Source organism: Zea mays, chromosome 6, assembly GCF_902167145.1.
Source record: "Zea mays cultivar B73 chromosome 6, Zm-B73-REFERENCE-NAM-5.0, whole genome shotgun sequence".
In the NCBI taxonomy this organism is placed as follows: Eukaryota; Viridiplantae; Streptophyta; class Magnoliopsida; order Poales; family Poaceae; genus Zea; species Zea mays.
The window spans coordinates 28889102-28903326 of NC_050101.1; the positions used below are offsets into that span (position 1 = coordinate 28889102).

General features: G+C 44.9%; 1 protein-coding gene across 1 annotated transcript; it reads right to left on the bottom strand.

The window, feature by feature from the left end:
- Window positions 1–5622: 5622 nt before the first annotated feature.
- Window positions 5623–10484, bottom strand: LOC103629142 (indole-3-pyruvate monooxygenase YUCCA1). Its single transcript, XM_020539866.2, has 4 exons — window positions 9704–10484; window positions 8241–8489; window positions 7909–8031; window positions 5623–5999 (listed from the first exon to the last, which is right to left on the bottom strand). Exons 1-4 carry the CDS (start codon window positions 10445–10447, stop codon window positions 5781–5783), a joined length of 1335 nt encoding a protein of 444 aa, XP_020395455.1. The 5' UTR covers window positions 10448–10484; the 3' UTR covers window positions 5623–5780.
- Between the last annotated feature and the right edge of the window lie 3741 nt (window positions 10485–14225).

Genomic DNA, 14225 nt, shown 5'->3' on the forward strand with positions numbered 1-14225 from the left:
TTTTGCTGTGGTGTGTAGGGAGCGGAGAACTCGTGCTTGATCCCTTCATCTTCAAGGAACTCCTCCACTTGAAGGTTCTTGAACTCGGACCCGTTGTCGCTTCTTATCTTTTTCACTTTGAGCTCAAACTCATTTTGAGCTCTCCTGAGGAAGCGTTTGAGAGTCCTTTGGGTTTCGGATTTATCCTGCAAAAAGAACACCCAAGTGAAGCGGGAAAAATCATCTACAATAACTAGACCATACTTACTCCCTCCTATGCTCAGATAGGCGACAGGTCCGAAGAGGTCCATATGCAGCAGCTCCAGGGGTCTTGAAGTGGTCATCACGTTCTTGCTGTGATGTGCTCCTCCCACTTGTTTACCTGCTTGACAAGCTGCACAAGGTCTATCTTTTTCGAAATGCACGTTAGTCAACCCTATCACGTGTTCTCCCTTTAGAAGCTTGTGAAGGTTCTTCATCCCCACATGTGCTAAGCGGCGATGCCACAGCCAGCCCATGCTAGTCTTAGCTATTAAGCATGCATCTAGACCGGCCTCTTCGTTTGCAAAATCAACTAAATAAAGTTTGCCGTCTAATACACCCTTAAAAGCTAGTGAACCATCACTTCTTCTAAAGACAGACACATCTACATTTGTAAATAGACAGTTATACCCCATATGACATAATTGACTAACAGATAGCAAATTATATCCAAGACTCTCTACTAAAAATACATTAGATATAGAGTGCTCATTAGAAATTGCAATTTTACCTAACCCTTTTACCTTGCCTTGATTCCCATCACCGAATACAATTGAATCTTGGGAATCCTTATTTTTGACGTAGGAGGTGAACATCTTCTTCTCCCCCGTCATATGGTTTGTGCATCCGCTGTCGATAATCCAGCTTGAACCCCCGGATGCATAAACCTGCAAGGCAAATTTAGGCTTGGGACTTAGGTACCCAACTCTTGTTGGGTCCTACAAGGTTAGTCACAATTTCCTTAGGGACCCAAATGCAAGTTTTATCACCTTTGCATTTTGCCCCTAACTTCCTAGCAATTACTTTTCTATCCTTTCTACAAATTGCAAATGAAGCATTCAAAGCACAATAAATTGTAGAAGGTTCATTTGCTATTTTCCTAGGAGCATGAATAACATTCCTTCTAGGCACATGATGAATAGCATTTCTTTTAGGAACAACATTTCTCCTAGTAACATTTCTATCATACACATAAGAGGAACTAGGAGCAAACATGGCATGAGAATCATAAACATATGAATCAAAAGCATCATGACTTACATTTCTAGTTTGTCTTCTATCATGATACAAAAATGCATGGTTCCTTTTAGCACTAGTAGCCATAGGGGCCTTCCCTTTCTCCTTGGCGGGAATGGGAGCCTTATGGCTTGTTAAGTTCTTGGCTTCCCTCTTGAAGCCAAGTCCATCCTTAATTGAGGGGTGTCTACCAACCGTGTAGGCATCCCTAGCAAATTTTAGTTTTTCAAAATCACTTTTGCTAGTCTTAAGTTGAGCATTAAGACTAGCCACTTCATCACTCAATTTTGAAATGGAAACTAAGTGTTCACTACAGGCATTAATATCAACATCCTTACACCTAGTGCAAATTTCAACATGTTCAACACAAGAGTTGGATTTATTTGCTTCTACTAGTTTAGCATTTAAATCATCGTTTATGCTCTTTAAGTTAGAAATAGAATCATGGCATGTTGACACTTCACAAGCAAGCATTTCATTTCTCTTAATTTCTAATGCAAGAGATTTTTGAGCCTCTACAAACTTATCATGTTCTTCATACAACAAATCCTCTTGCTTTTCTAAAAGTATATTCTTTTCATTCAAGGCATCAATTAATTCATTAATTTTGTCTATCTTAGATCTATCTAAGCCCTTGAACAAACATGAATAATCTACTTCATCCTCATCACTAGATTCATCCTCACTTGAAGAAGCATAGGTAGAATTGCGAGTACATACCTTCTTCTCCTTTGCCATAAGGCATGTGTGACGCTCGTTGGGGAAGAGGGTTGATTTGTTGAAAGCGGTGGCGGCGAGTCCTTCATTGTCGGAGTCGGAAGAGGAGCAATCCGAGTCCCACTCCTTGCCTAGATGTGCCTCGCCCTTTGCCTTCTTGTAATGCTTCTTCTTTTCCCTCTTGTTTCCCTTTTCCTGGTCACTATCATTATCGGGGCAGTTAGCGATAAAATGACCAATCTTACCGCACTTGAAGCATGAGCGCTTCCCCTTCGTCTTGGTCTTGCTTGGCTGCCCCTTGTGACCCTTTAGCACCGTCTTGAAGCGTTTGATGATGAGAGCCATCTCTTCATCATTAAGTCCGACCGCCTCAATTTGTGCCACCTTGCTAGGTAGCACCTCCTTGCTTCTTGTAGCTTTGAGAGCAAAAGGTTGTGGTTCGTTGATTGGTCCATTCAAGGCGTCGTCCACGTACCTTGCTTCCTTGATCATCATTCGCCCGCTGACGAATTTTCCTAAGACTTCTTCGGGCGACATTTTGGTGTACCTGGGATTCTCACGAATATTATTCACCAAATGAGGATCAAGAACGGTAAAGGACCTTAGCATTAGTCGGACGACGTCGTGGTCCGTCCATCGCGTGCTTCCGTAGCTCCTTATTTTGTTGACAAGGGTCTTGAGCCGGTTGTATGTTTGAGTTGGCTCCTCGCCCCTTATCATCGCGAACCGTCCAAGCTCGCCCTCCACCAACTCCATTTTGGTGAGCAAGGTAGCGTCATTTCCCTCATGAGAGATCTTGAGGGTATCCCAGATTTGCTTGGCGTTATCCAAGCCACTCACTTTATTATATTCATCCCTGCACAATGAGGCTAGAAGAACAGTAGTAGCTTGTGCATTCTTATGGATTTGCTCATTAATGAATATAGGACTATCCGAACTATTAAAGTGCATTCCACTATCTACAATCTCCCATATGCTAGGATGGAGAGAGAATAGGTGACTACGCATTTTGTGGCTCCAAAATCCGTAGTCCTCCCCATCAAAGTGTGGGGGCTTGCCGAGTGGAATGGAAAGCAAATGTGAATTTGAACTTTGCGGAATACGAGAGTAGTCAAAAGAAAAGTTAGAATTAACCGGTTTCCTTTGCTCGTAGTCGTTGTGGTCGTTGTCCTTTTGGGAAGATGTAGACTCATCACTGTCGTCGTAGTAGACGATCTCCTTGATGCGTCTTGTCTTCTTCTTCTTCCCATCTCTTCGCTTGTGGCCCGAGCCCGAGTCATTGGACTTATCATCCCTTGGCTCGTTGACGAAGGACTCCTTCTCCTTGTCGTTGATCACAATTCCCTTCCCCTTAGGATCCATCTCTTCGGGCAGTTAGTCCCTTTCTTGAAGAGAACGGCTCTGATACCAATTGAGAGCACCTAGAGGGGGGGTGAATAGGTGATCCTGTAAAAGTTCAAAACTTAAGCCACAAAAACTTGTTAAGGGTTAGCACAAGTATGGCCAAGTGGCTAGAGAGAACTCAAAACACGATAACCACAAGAAAGCAATCACAGAGTTGACACGGTGGTTATCCCGTGGTTCGGCCAAGTACAAAACTTGCCTACTCCACGTTGTGGCGTCCCAACGGACGAGAGTTGCACTCAACTCCTCTCAAGTGATCCAATGATCAACTTGAATACCACGGTGTTTTTCTTTCCTTTGATCTTTTCCCGTTTGCGAGGAATCTCCACAACTTGGAGTCTCTCGCCCTTACAATTGAGTTCACAAAGAAATACGGAGTAAGGTGGGAATGAGCAACGCACACAAGACTCGAAAATCAGAGCAACAACACGCACACAAGTCGCAACAAGAGCTCGCAACGCAACACAAAGAGTTCACAACTCCACAAGAGCTCTATATGCTATCACAATGAAACGAATGCGTGAGATTGATGTCTTGGTGCTTAGAAGAGTTGTAGGAATGCTTGGTGTCCTCCTCCATGCGCCTAGGGGTCCCTTTTATAGCCCCAAGGCAGCTAGGAGCCGTTGAGTACACATCTGGAAGGCTATCCTTGCCTTCTGTCGTCGGGCGCACCGGACAGTCCGGTGCACACCGGACACTGTCCGGTGCCCGATTTCTTTCCATAATAAGCAAAGCCGACCGTTGCCGACCGTTGCAGATCTGACGCACCGGACAGTCCGGTGCTTCCTTCCGATCGTTGGCTCGGCCACGTGTCGCGCGCCGATCACGCGGCCGACCGTTGGCCCGGCCGACCGTTGGCTCACCGGACAGTCCGGTGCACACCGGACAGTCCGGTGAATTTTAGCCGAAGTCGCCGGAGAAAAACCCGAGAGCGGCCTCTTCGGCTGGGACAGCCTGGCGCACCGGACACTGTCCGGTGCACCACCGGACAGTCCGGTGCCCCAGACCGAAACAGCCTCTTGGCTGTACACAGCCAAGTCTTCTCTTCTCTTCTTCTTTCTGTTTCTAACACTTAGACAAATATATTAGTACACAAAACCAATGTACTAAGGCTTAGAAACATACCTTTACTTGTGATTTGCACTTTGTTCATCCATGAGCATATTTTCACATTTAAGCCCTTGTGTTTGCACTTAATCACCAAAATACTTAGAAATGGCCGAAGGGCACATTTCCCTTTCATATGTACACATATGCGTGTGTGACATGTTCATAGATGTCTTATGTGTTTAAATGAACAACTGAGTGGTTACTATTTCATGTGCTTGTGTTATAGGGATTTCAGACACCACCCGCTTCAGTTGCCGCACCTGGAGATGGGTCTGGTCAGGACGACACAACACATTCGTGGGTGAACAATCTTTTCAGCACGCATAGTCCAGCCGGAGGAGGTGGCGATGGATATGAGTGATACTGATGTAAAACACTTGTTGAAACCTTTCATGTGAAAGCCTACCCGTCGAATAATGTTCATTTTGGAGTTTGGACAACTATGTTTATGTAAACACTTATTGCAACCATTTGGAACTATGTTGTTATGTTAAATTTTGTGAATGTGAATGCTTATGTAATTATATTTGTGAATGTGTATACTTATGTGAGTATATTTGTTAATGTGAATGTGTATATGTGTATGAATTCTGTTTTATATTTGCAAATGTCAGATTTTTTAAAATTCAGATTTTTGTGCAATTTCTGAAAAACGTTATGTCCGACGGCTTAGTGTAGGCCGTCGGACATAAGGTTTGTGTTATGTCCGACGGCTTAAAACCATCGGACATATGCTCTATGTTATGTCCGACGGCTTTAAACTGTCGGACGTAGTAGTTGTGGGCCCAGGCAGCGGTTAAAACGGTTACTCCGCCTTATCTCCGACGGTTGGATAGGGCCGTCGGACATAGCTTATGTCCGACGGCAGCCGTCGGACATAACGCTATTTCCGACGCGTTAACTCCGACGGCTTAAAACCGTCGGAGATAAGTTAATGCCGTCGGACATAGCTTATCTCCGACGGTTTAGTTCTTATCTCCGACGGTTTTAGCCGTCGGAAATTTCCTCGTTTACTGTAGTGATATGTACATAAGTTATCGTGTTATTATACGGTTCTGTTGCAACGCACGGGCACTCACCTAGTATATGCATATATACACGCTACATTCACAACTTCTCGCTCTCAATAGGAAAAAGGAAAAAAAAAGGCTGAAAATTTTATGACATCATAACACACGTATATATCTATAGCCACTCTAGAGAGTTGACCACCACGCACCTATTGAAGTTGAAGCTCACCACAGATCGAGTTTGCCCCTATATATATATATTAATGAATGACACGCAGGGAGTCAAGCACATTGGTCACTGCTTCTGCTGGTAGCAGCGGGGCTCGCAAAAGTCTCCGTCCATTGGTCGGCAATGTCGCCGGCGATCCTGAGAGCGTCGTGGGAGGTGCCCATGAGGCCCTTCTTGGTGAAGCCAGCGGCGTAGACGCCGTTCTTGCCCCTCCAGCTGTGTGGGAATGGCTTTCTTGGGACCCCATCAACGTGACTGAAGAGCTCTTCCTCCTAAATTAAGAGCAAATAACCGATAAAGTAAATGTTATATTATTAGTTTAAGAATAAGGTTTAGTCCCAGTTAATTAAGAGCACCGTACCATTGCTCGATCACAGGCTCAAATCTCAACCATATATATTCAACTGCAAATTGAATGATTAATTAAATATCTCAAACCAAACACACTCGCGATCGAGACGCCTGCTAGCTGCGTCAAAGATCTGGTTAGACGGATGGGATCCATCAAACAATCCAATCCAAGCCAAGCCATCTAAAATATAATGGGCCACCCTACAAAAGGTAGCTAGAGTGGGCACAGCACATGATGATGAGCAGATCGATGGCGGACCTCACCTCTCACACCACGAAATCATTATGGGCCAGCCTCCATGCATGCATGTGCTTCACCCCAACTCTCTCGTACGTCCAGTATCTTGATGAAAGCATGGTGTGGCAAACCAGGTACATACATATACAAATGGTGCGTGCAAGACTTAAGGGTGTGTTTGGTTTGATGTCAAAGTAGAGGATGAGCCGGAGACGATACCGTCCACTCAATTTTTTAGGATCACGTCGCCATCAAAAAATTACTCTGGTGTTTATCTTGCCCCCACTTAACTCTAATCCAAACATTATAAGACTGTGCCCTTCCATCCCTCCCTTATACATCCAATAACCAAACACATAATAAGTTAATTGCTATTTGATGCCTTTTGCACCATGCTCTCCCTTCCTTGTCAGAGGTTTGGTGGAATCCAAAACCAAATTTTCATCGATGTAATCATCCTCGGACCGAGGTTGTTAGCTTTATGCGGTTTCTCATTTCAATGGACAAGTCCTCCACAATATATATAAAAGTGGAACCGAGGATGTCGTCCTCTCCTAGCTCATATGGTTCTCGGTGCGCTAATTAGTGTAAGGTTTCCAGGAACTTGGAGTCGTAATTAATTATTAATTGAAGGTAGGTGTGATCTAATTTAACAATGAAATGGAAAGCGCATTTTCTAGATACTGGGTATTAGATATTAGTTTCTGTTCATGTGATGCAAAGTTCTAAGACACTGTTATGCTGGACCAATACTTTTCAAGCATAAATACACACAAGTAAACTATTTGAACAGACTAAACAGTCATTTTTATGTAAACTATTTATTATTGGCTGGCCGTTTCTTATTATATCCTCATCTATTTTTCACTACGTACGGTCCATGTACGTTGTCTGGCCAGATGCCCATGCATGTTGAAACGGGCTCCACTATATATATATATATATATATATATATACACGCAATCATGCATGCATGGGAATATATATATATATATCTTCGAGTCCATTCTTTTCAATCTCTGCCTAATTAAATTAGTACTGGTTATTTTCAACAACACATGCTTTGCTATCATTCAGCCCTTGTCAATTTATTGGCGATCAAATTTCGTGTCACAGACGGGAGGGATATCGCCCTCCTTTTAAGCATCAGTGTCGTCGCCCATGCTTTGCTTTGCTATCTAGAGAGCCGGCCGGCCTCCCTTAGTTAGAAAACGATACAAATATATATATTATATATATAGACACACATGCATGCATGCACATTTGAGTTGATTATTAATTAACTACTCCATACAACACACATGCATATGCATACAGATCTTTGCGTGCGTGTGTATATAATATAATAAGGTTTGAGTGTGTTTGACACGCAGGAAATTATAGTTGTATCTAGGCTGACTCTAACGTTTATTGGCTTGTACACTTTGAAGCCTAGATTTGATTTGGAGAATATTACATACAATCACATACATGTATAATCCACCTCAACACATGTGGACTGGGGTGAATGTTAGAGTAGTAACTAAACGAGGCTCAATGGTGATCAAATTTTCTCATTGAAGGTGTAAGTATATGGATATGTGTGTGTGTACCTTGAGCCATGAAGGCACGTTGCTCTTGTACCCGGTTGCGAAGATGACGGCATCGAAGTCCTCTTGGTGGCCATCTACGAATTCCACCCCGTTCTCTGTGAACCGCTGGATTGCCGGGACCACCTGCAGAATCATCATGCATCTCTCTCTAGATGCATTAGGACTGCACGAACTGACAACTCTATTATTATTATTATTATTACTATCACCAATGCAATCTAGCTAGGGCTCCTTTGTGTTGTTTCGAGATCTGTGTGCAGTTTTTATTATATTGAGCGATCGAGGCTAGAGGTCCCATTCTAGCTAGATGGATCGATCGATCGTACGTGTACCTTGATTTCTCCGCTTCTGATCTTTGGTAGAGCTCCGATGTCCAGCACGGGAGTTTTGCCGGTTGAAGCCTTGATTTGAAGCGGGCCGATCTTAGGTCGTGGGAGACCATGCTTTTCAGTGTCTCCGAGGATCAGCCTCGTGAAGAAGAGAAGCAAAGAATCCACCAGCTTTATGGGTAGCCACCTGAGAAGGAACACGGAGAGCCCGAACGTGGAGACGCCTAGTATCTCCCTCGGCAACACGTGAAGCTGTCAAAACAAAACGTATACTACACTCATATGAATGCAACGGCATATAGAATAATAGGGTTTCTCACTTGAACATATATATTAACACTCCCTCTATCCCAGCTTAAAATTTGTTTTATATAATTAATATATTCATATAATACTTGATGCATGAGTATGTCTCTAGATGCACCATCATATATTTAAATATAAACGTAAAAATTAAGAGAGCTAAAACGACTAATAGTTTGAGACAGACATAGGGATGCCTAACATTATTACATACCGACATTTTTCTTATTTAGTTTACTTTCAAAAAAAAACTATATACGACGCCAGACGACGGGCACTTCTTCGCGGTTCTCGAGGGTTCTGAAGCTATTTTTTTCCCATCTGTCAGTCTTCTTGTTATTTTCCTGTCCTTTCCCTTTCTCTCATGCAGCATACACGATAAGGAAAGGAAAACTTATGGGTCACTGTAGCACCACATCAGTACGAATTTCTATGAAACAGCATGTTACAAGTAGCACAACATATACTTCACAATGTCGATGATATTTCAGGATATATATAAGAAAAGTTTTTCATCAACTAAATTTTATAATATTACCCCAACGGCAGGCATGCACATGATGCAAGTAAAGCACAGTATAGTATAACAGTATACGTTAATTATATGCATGCATTCCCTACTGCCAGTGCCGATAGACCGAGTTGAAGACGGATTGAAGAAGTTTCAGGATTTCCTAATGCCTTTGCAGTAATAATCTATTACAAAAAATATAGCAGTGCTTCATTTTGAACATCACGAATATATACATATATATATGCATGTATTATATTAAGATTATATTCCTTTTCTTTTGAAAGTGACAACAATCTGCACACACGAGGGGGCAAAAAGGAAGGAAACCTACGTGGCACTAAACAGAATTGACTACTCAAGAAAACTAGTTCACTGAATTATTTAAGCCGAATTGTCCATATGCCTTTTGGACATGGAAATTGTGTGTTTATTTAAGCCGAATTTTTATGAATGAGGTTTATATCTTATTTAACTGCAGGACACATTTCTTTACGAAAAACTGGCACAATGCAGACGATGCTGTATTGATTTCTCTCAGAACTGCTTCTGCTTGTCCAGTAAATAATACATCGCAATAATTTATTTGATAAGCTATAAGTCCATGAATTAGTTTTGTTATATGATTAACGAACGTGGAGCGGGCACTCACCTTGTCCCTGACAACCATGGAGGCTTTGGCGCCATTGTTGCAGAGGTCGAGGCTGACCTCCATGCCGGAGTTGCCACAGCCGACCACGAGCACATTCTTGCCCCTGAATTCGTCCCCCTTCTTGTAGCTGCTCGTGTGCATGGCCACGCCGCGGTACGTGTCCATCCCCTCCACGCCCTCCGGCCACGCCGGCTCCGCATTCTCGCCGGTGGCCACTACGAGCCACCGTGACAAGAACTCGGTGTTGGCCGCCGTGGCACCATCGCCGCCGCTGTCCTCCTTGACGGTCACCCTCCAGAAACCGATGGCCGCGTCGTAGGCAGCCCTGTGGACGCGCGCGTTGAGGTGAGGCTGAATGCCGAAGACGCGGGCGTAGTCGTCGAGGTAGGCGATGAACTGGTCCCGGGTAGGGTACGGCGGCGTGCCGGGAGGGAACGGCGCGAGCGGGAGCTCGCAGAAGCACCGCGGCAGGTGCAGCCGGAGCCGCTCATACGTGCGGTGGCGCCACGACGCGGCCACGCACGAGTCCTTCTCCAGCATCAGCGACGGCACGCCGCGCGCCTTGAGGCACGCCGCCGTGGCCAGCCCCGACGGCCCGGCGCCCACGATGACGGGGCCAGGAACCCACACCTGCCTGGGCCTGCCGCCGCTGCCGCCGGCGGCGTCGCCACCCCCGCCACGGTGTAGGATGGTGGGGTGGTGCTCGTCGGGTTCTGCTTGTCCTTCCTCTCGCGATGTTGGCATGGCAACAAAAGAGACGACAGGTGTATGTGTCTGTGAAGACGTTATGCTTTCTAGAGCTTGCTAGTTACTGTGGAGTGTTGAGATCTCTTTATCTCTCTAGGTGTGCTTAGTGCTGGGAATTGGGCCGTGCCGGGCCGGCCCGGCCCAAGCCCATCGTGCTTCGTGCCAAACGGGTTCGGGCCAAGAAAGCCCAAACAATTTTTGGGCCGTGCCGTGCCAGCCCGAAGTGTAAAAACAGTGGCCCAGCCCGGCCCTAAACCACGCCGTGCCTTCGTTGGGCCGTGCCGGCCCAAACCCGGCCCGTATATTTGACCACATAAAATCAAAATATTATTACCATATAAAGTTCATATCTTACTAAATTAAAGATATTAAACAATTATAGCATCATTTAACCACATAAACTCTAAATATAACAACAATATAAACTCAATATCTTACTAAATTAAAGAGATTAAACAGTTTGGGCTTAATTGGGCCGTGCCGGCCCAAGCCCGGCCCATCTATGCGTGCCGTGCTGGGGGCCCGACGGGTCGGAATTTGAGGCCCGGCCCAGGCCCGCCTTCGGGCCGTGCTAGCCCGGCCCATATTATTTCGTGCCGGGCCGTGCTTTGGGCTCTTATTTTCGGGCCGTGCTCGTGCTGGCCCGAAAAGCCCGGCCCAGATTCGCAGCACTAGGTGTGCTATTCTGAGTGAGCTCGTGCTCAACAAGCATACCACAACGAGTGCTATATATATACTAGTCGGTTGCCCGTGCGTTGCGACGGTTTACAACAATACCTATGTACACCATCCATCAAAAAAAATTTAAGATTTTTTATTAATTATCTCCGCTCTCCGTATAATATTTTTTTGATTTGCTAACTGACGTTATTGTTTACTCCATCCAATATGTCTTGTACAACACGGCTAATGAAGTGAACGATTAGAAGAGAGTTCATAACGACTGACTGAACGAACAGGGATTATAAAATGACATAATTCCACCGTACAGAGACCAAATAACAGAAAGTTTGTGAGCTCAAGTTTCTAAAATAAGTCACATGAACTCAAACTTATAAAAAAAGATAGATCAAAATATGAAGTGATTGTTAAAGTCAGACATCAATAAAAAATGGATGTGCTCCATATAAATTATGTTATTTCGTAGTAATTATTAACGTTTAAAACCAACAAATAATCTTTCATTTTACTGTTAGTGTGACAAATCACTGTTGCTCCATCCAATTCAGCAACCTCAAACATCATTGAGTCCATTACGCCAATGTGGTCTCAGAAACGACATAATGCTTGCAAGAACCAAAAACGTCGTGCCGTGCTTGGCTATAACCTCGGCCTGTAGTGTTAATCTAGCCCGACACGATTATATTTTTTATTTTACAAAAAACGTATATACATATATACAATTTATATTCAATATTAAAAGCATCTGAGTATGATGTTCTACTGGTTAGATAGCTTTTTTAACATTTTACGCTGATTTATTCAAATGGGTCGACGGGCTAACGGACTGGCCCAGCACAGTCAGCTGGTCGACATGACGTGTCTGGGCCAGAGTTGTGGCCACTGTTTTTAACATTTTATGTTGATTTATTTAAATGGGCCGACGGGCTAACGGGGTGACCCGGCACAGCCAGCTAGTCGACATGACGTGTCTGGGCCAGAGTTGTGGCCCATGGGCGTCTGGTCCGTGCTGGGCCGCCGTTTGGCCATCTATAGGCGTGCATCAGGTTAATTTGAAATAGCTGTGAGAGGTTATTTGTAAAAAATGATGCATGACGACCGTTGAAACTGTAGCTTTAAGTATATATATATATATATATATATATATATATATATATATATATATATATATATATATATATATATATATATATATATATATATATATATATATATATATATATATATATATTCAATATGTATGTTGTTTACAAACTGTCTCCGGTCAGGTCCAAAATATAGGCCGCATGTACGAAGTCGAAGGTGCATGGTCTACCAGTACTTGCTTTGTTTTTGCTGAATTGCTGGTCTACGATAGGACTGACATTTATGTTAGACTGAAAACGATAGCTGTAGATTGTAGTGGGCGACGATAGTCAGGAAGACCCGAGACAACATTTATATTTAGGTGTTAGTCGTCGAAAATCAATGGTTATTTTTGATGAATGTCCTGTTGGCCACCGAAAATAATCTATTTGCCGCCGAAAATAAAGGTTTATTTTCGGCTCATTTTTTTCTGGTGGTTAGGAACTGTTGAAAATAAGTCTAAAGTCGCCGAAAATAGCTTATTTTCGGCGGCAAAGGGCTTATTTTCGGCGGTTCCTGGCCGCCGAAAATGACTGTAGCTGTTGTAGTGTATTACTCTATTAATAACGTAGCATGGGCGCATGGCGCTACCGCGGCTACGCGCCTACGCCCGCCTCTCCCTTCGCACTGCCATAGTGCCTCCTGCCTCCACCCCTGTCACGCCTCACTCCACACCCGCCACGATCTCCGCCGTGTCATCATCCCCGTGCTCCGCACCTGCTCCCCCACCCCATCGCTCTAGTTGTACCTCACGCCGTTGTCGCGACCGCTGAGCCTCCGTCGCAGGGTCCCGACGCCGTCACCTGCCGCACCACCACTACCACTTCCCCGGCTCGACATCGTTGGTGAGTTCCCGTGCCTCTGACTCTCCAAGCAGAGTCTTGTTTGCCACCCAAGCCATTCCAGCATGAGGGGCCGCTCTTAGGTGACACCCCTCTTCCCCATCTCTCCACAAGTCTCGGATCTGAGCTTCATGACGGCTCCAGTGGGATACCGTCCTCGCACTCGACCACCGTCACCGTGCTCAGTTCGTTGTCGGCGTCGGCTTGCAGGAGAGGATCGTCGGCTTGCTGTCCACCACCGTCGCTGTCCACCACCATCGTCGTCTTCGCCTCCATGGTTGGTTCCCCTCCCCCATCTCTATTTCGACAGACTTCAACCTCCTCCTGCACGGCTGGGATGCCTCCGCCTCCTGCCCTAGGCCACCGCCATCACCACTGGGGACTTCCCCCTGTTCACCTCACTCTACCTCAAACGCATCCCATCACAGATGTTTACCTCGACCTCCTCTCGCGCCCAACCTGGGCTCATAAGTTGTCTGGTGTCATCCAGTGATGATCTTGTTGTTCGGAGCACACTCTTGACATAAACCTCTAAATCTTGGTAATTGCGTTAACCCAGATCACAATTACTAGATTTGTCCATGGATCCATCTTGCTCTGAAACAACAGCATGTTGTCTAGGATGACAACCTTGCATCCTCTCATCCATAGTTTTGCTATCTCCCACAATATGCCCTAAGAAGCATGCGACAAATAAAAATAACTCTAATTAGAAATACCAACAAAATAATAAATGCTTTAGCTAGCTGAAAACATGGAGTAGTAGATGATGTGGCAGACAGAGATCTTCTCCCTCATTCGTTGTGCAGATCTTCCGACCAGGTGTACCTTCGCCCTGTTTGCCGGCTCGAGTTGGCTGCGGAGTGGAGGCTGGTATGCTGATGTATGTATGCTGACGTATGTATGGTTCCCTTACTATATCGATAGCAGTCGGTGGGAGACCGTCGACTGTTTGGTCCAATATGAGTGATGTTGTTTGGATATTGGTATGTTGTCTTCCCCCCATTGGTTTGAGTTTTGTGGCGTATTAATATTTGCCCTATGTGGTTCATAGGACCAGCCGTCTCTTTCCGGCCTTCTATGGGCCAGAAAGTACTCACCCCCATGTGTCTTTCCGGCCTTCTATG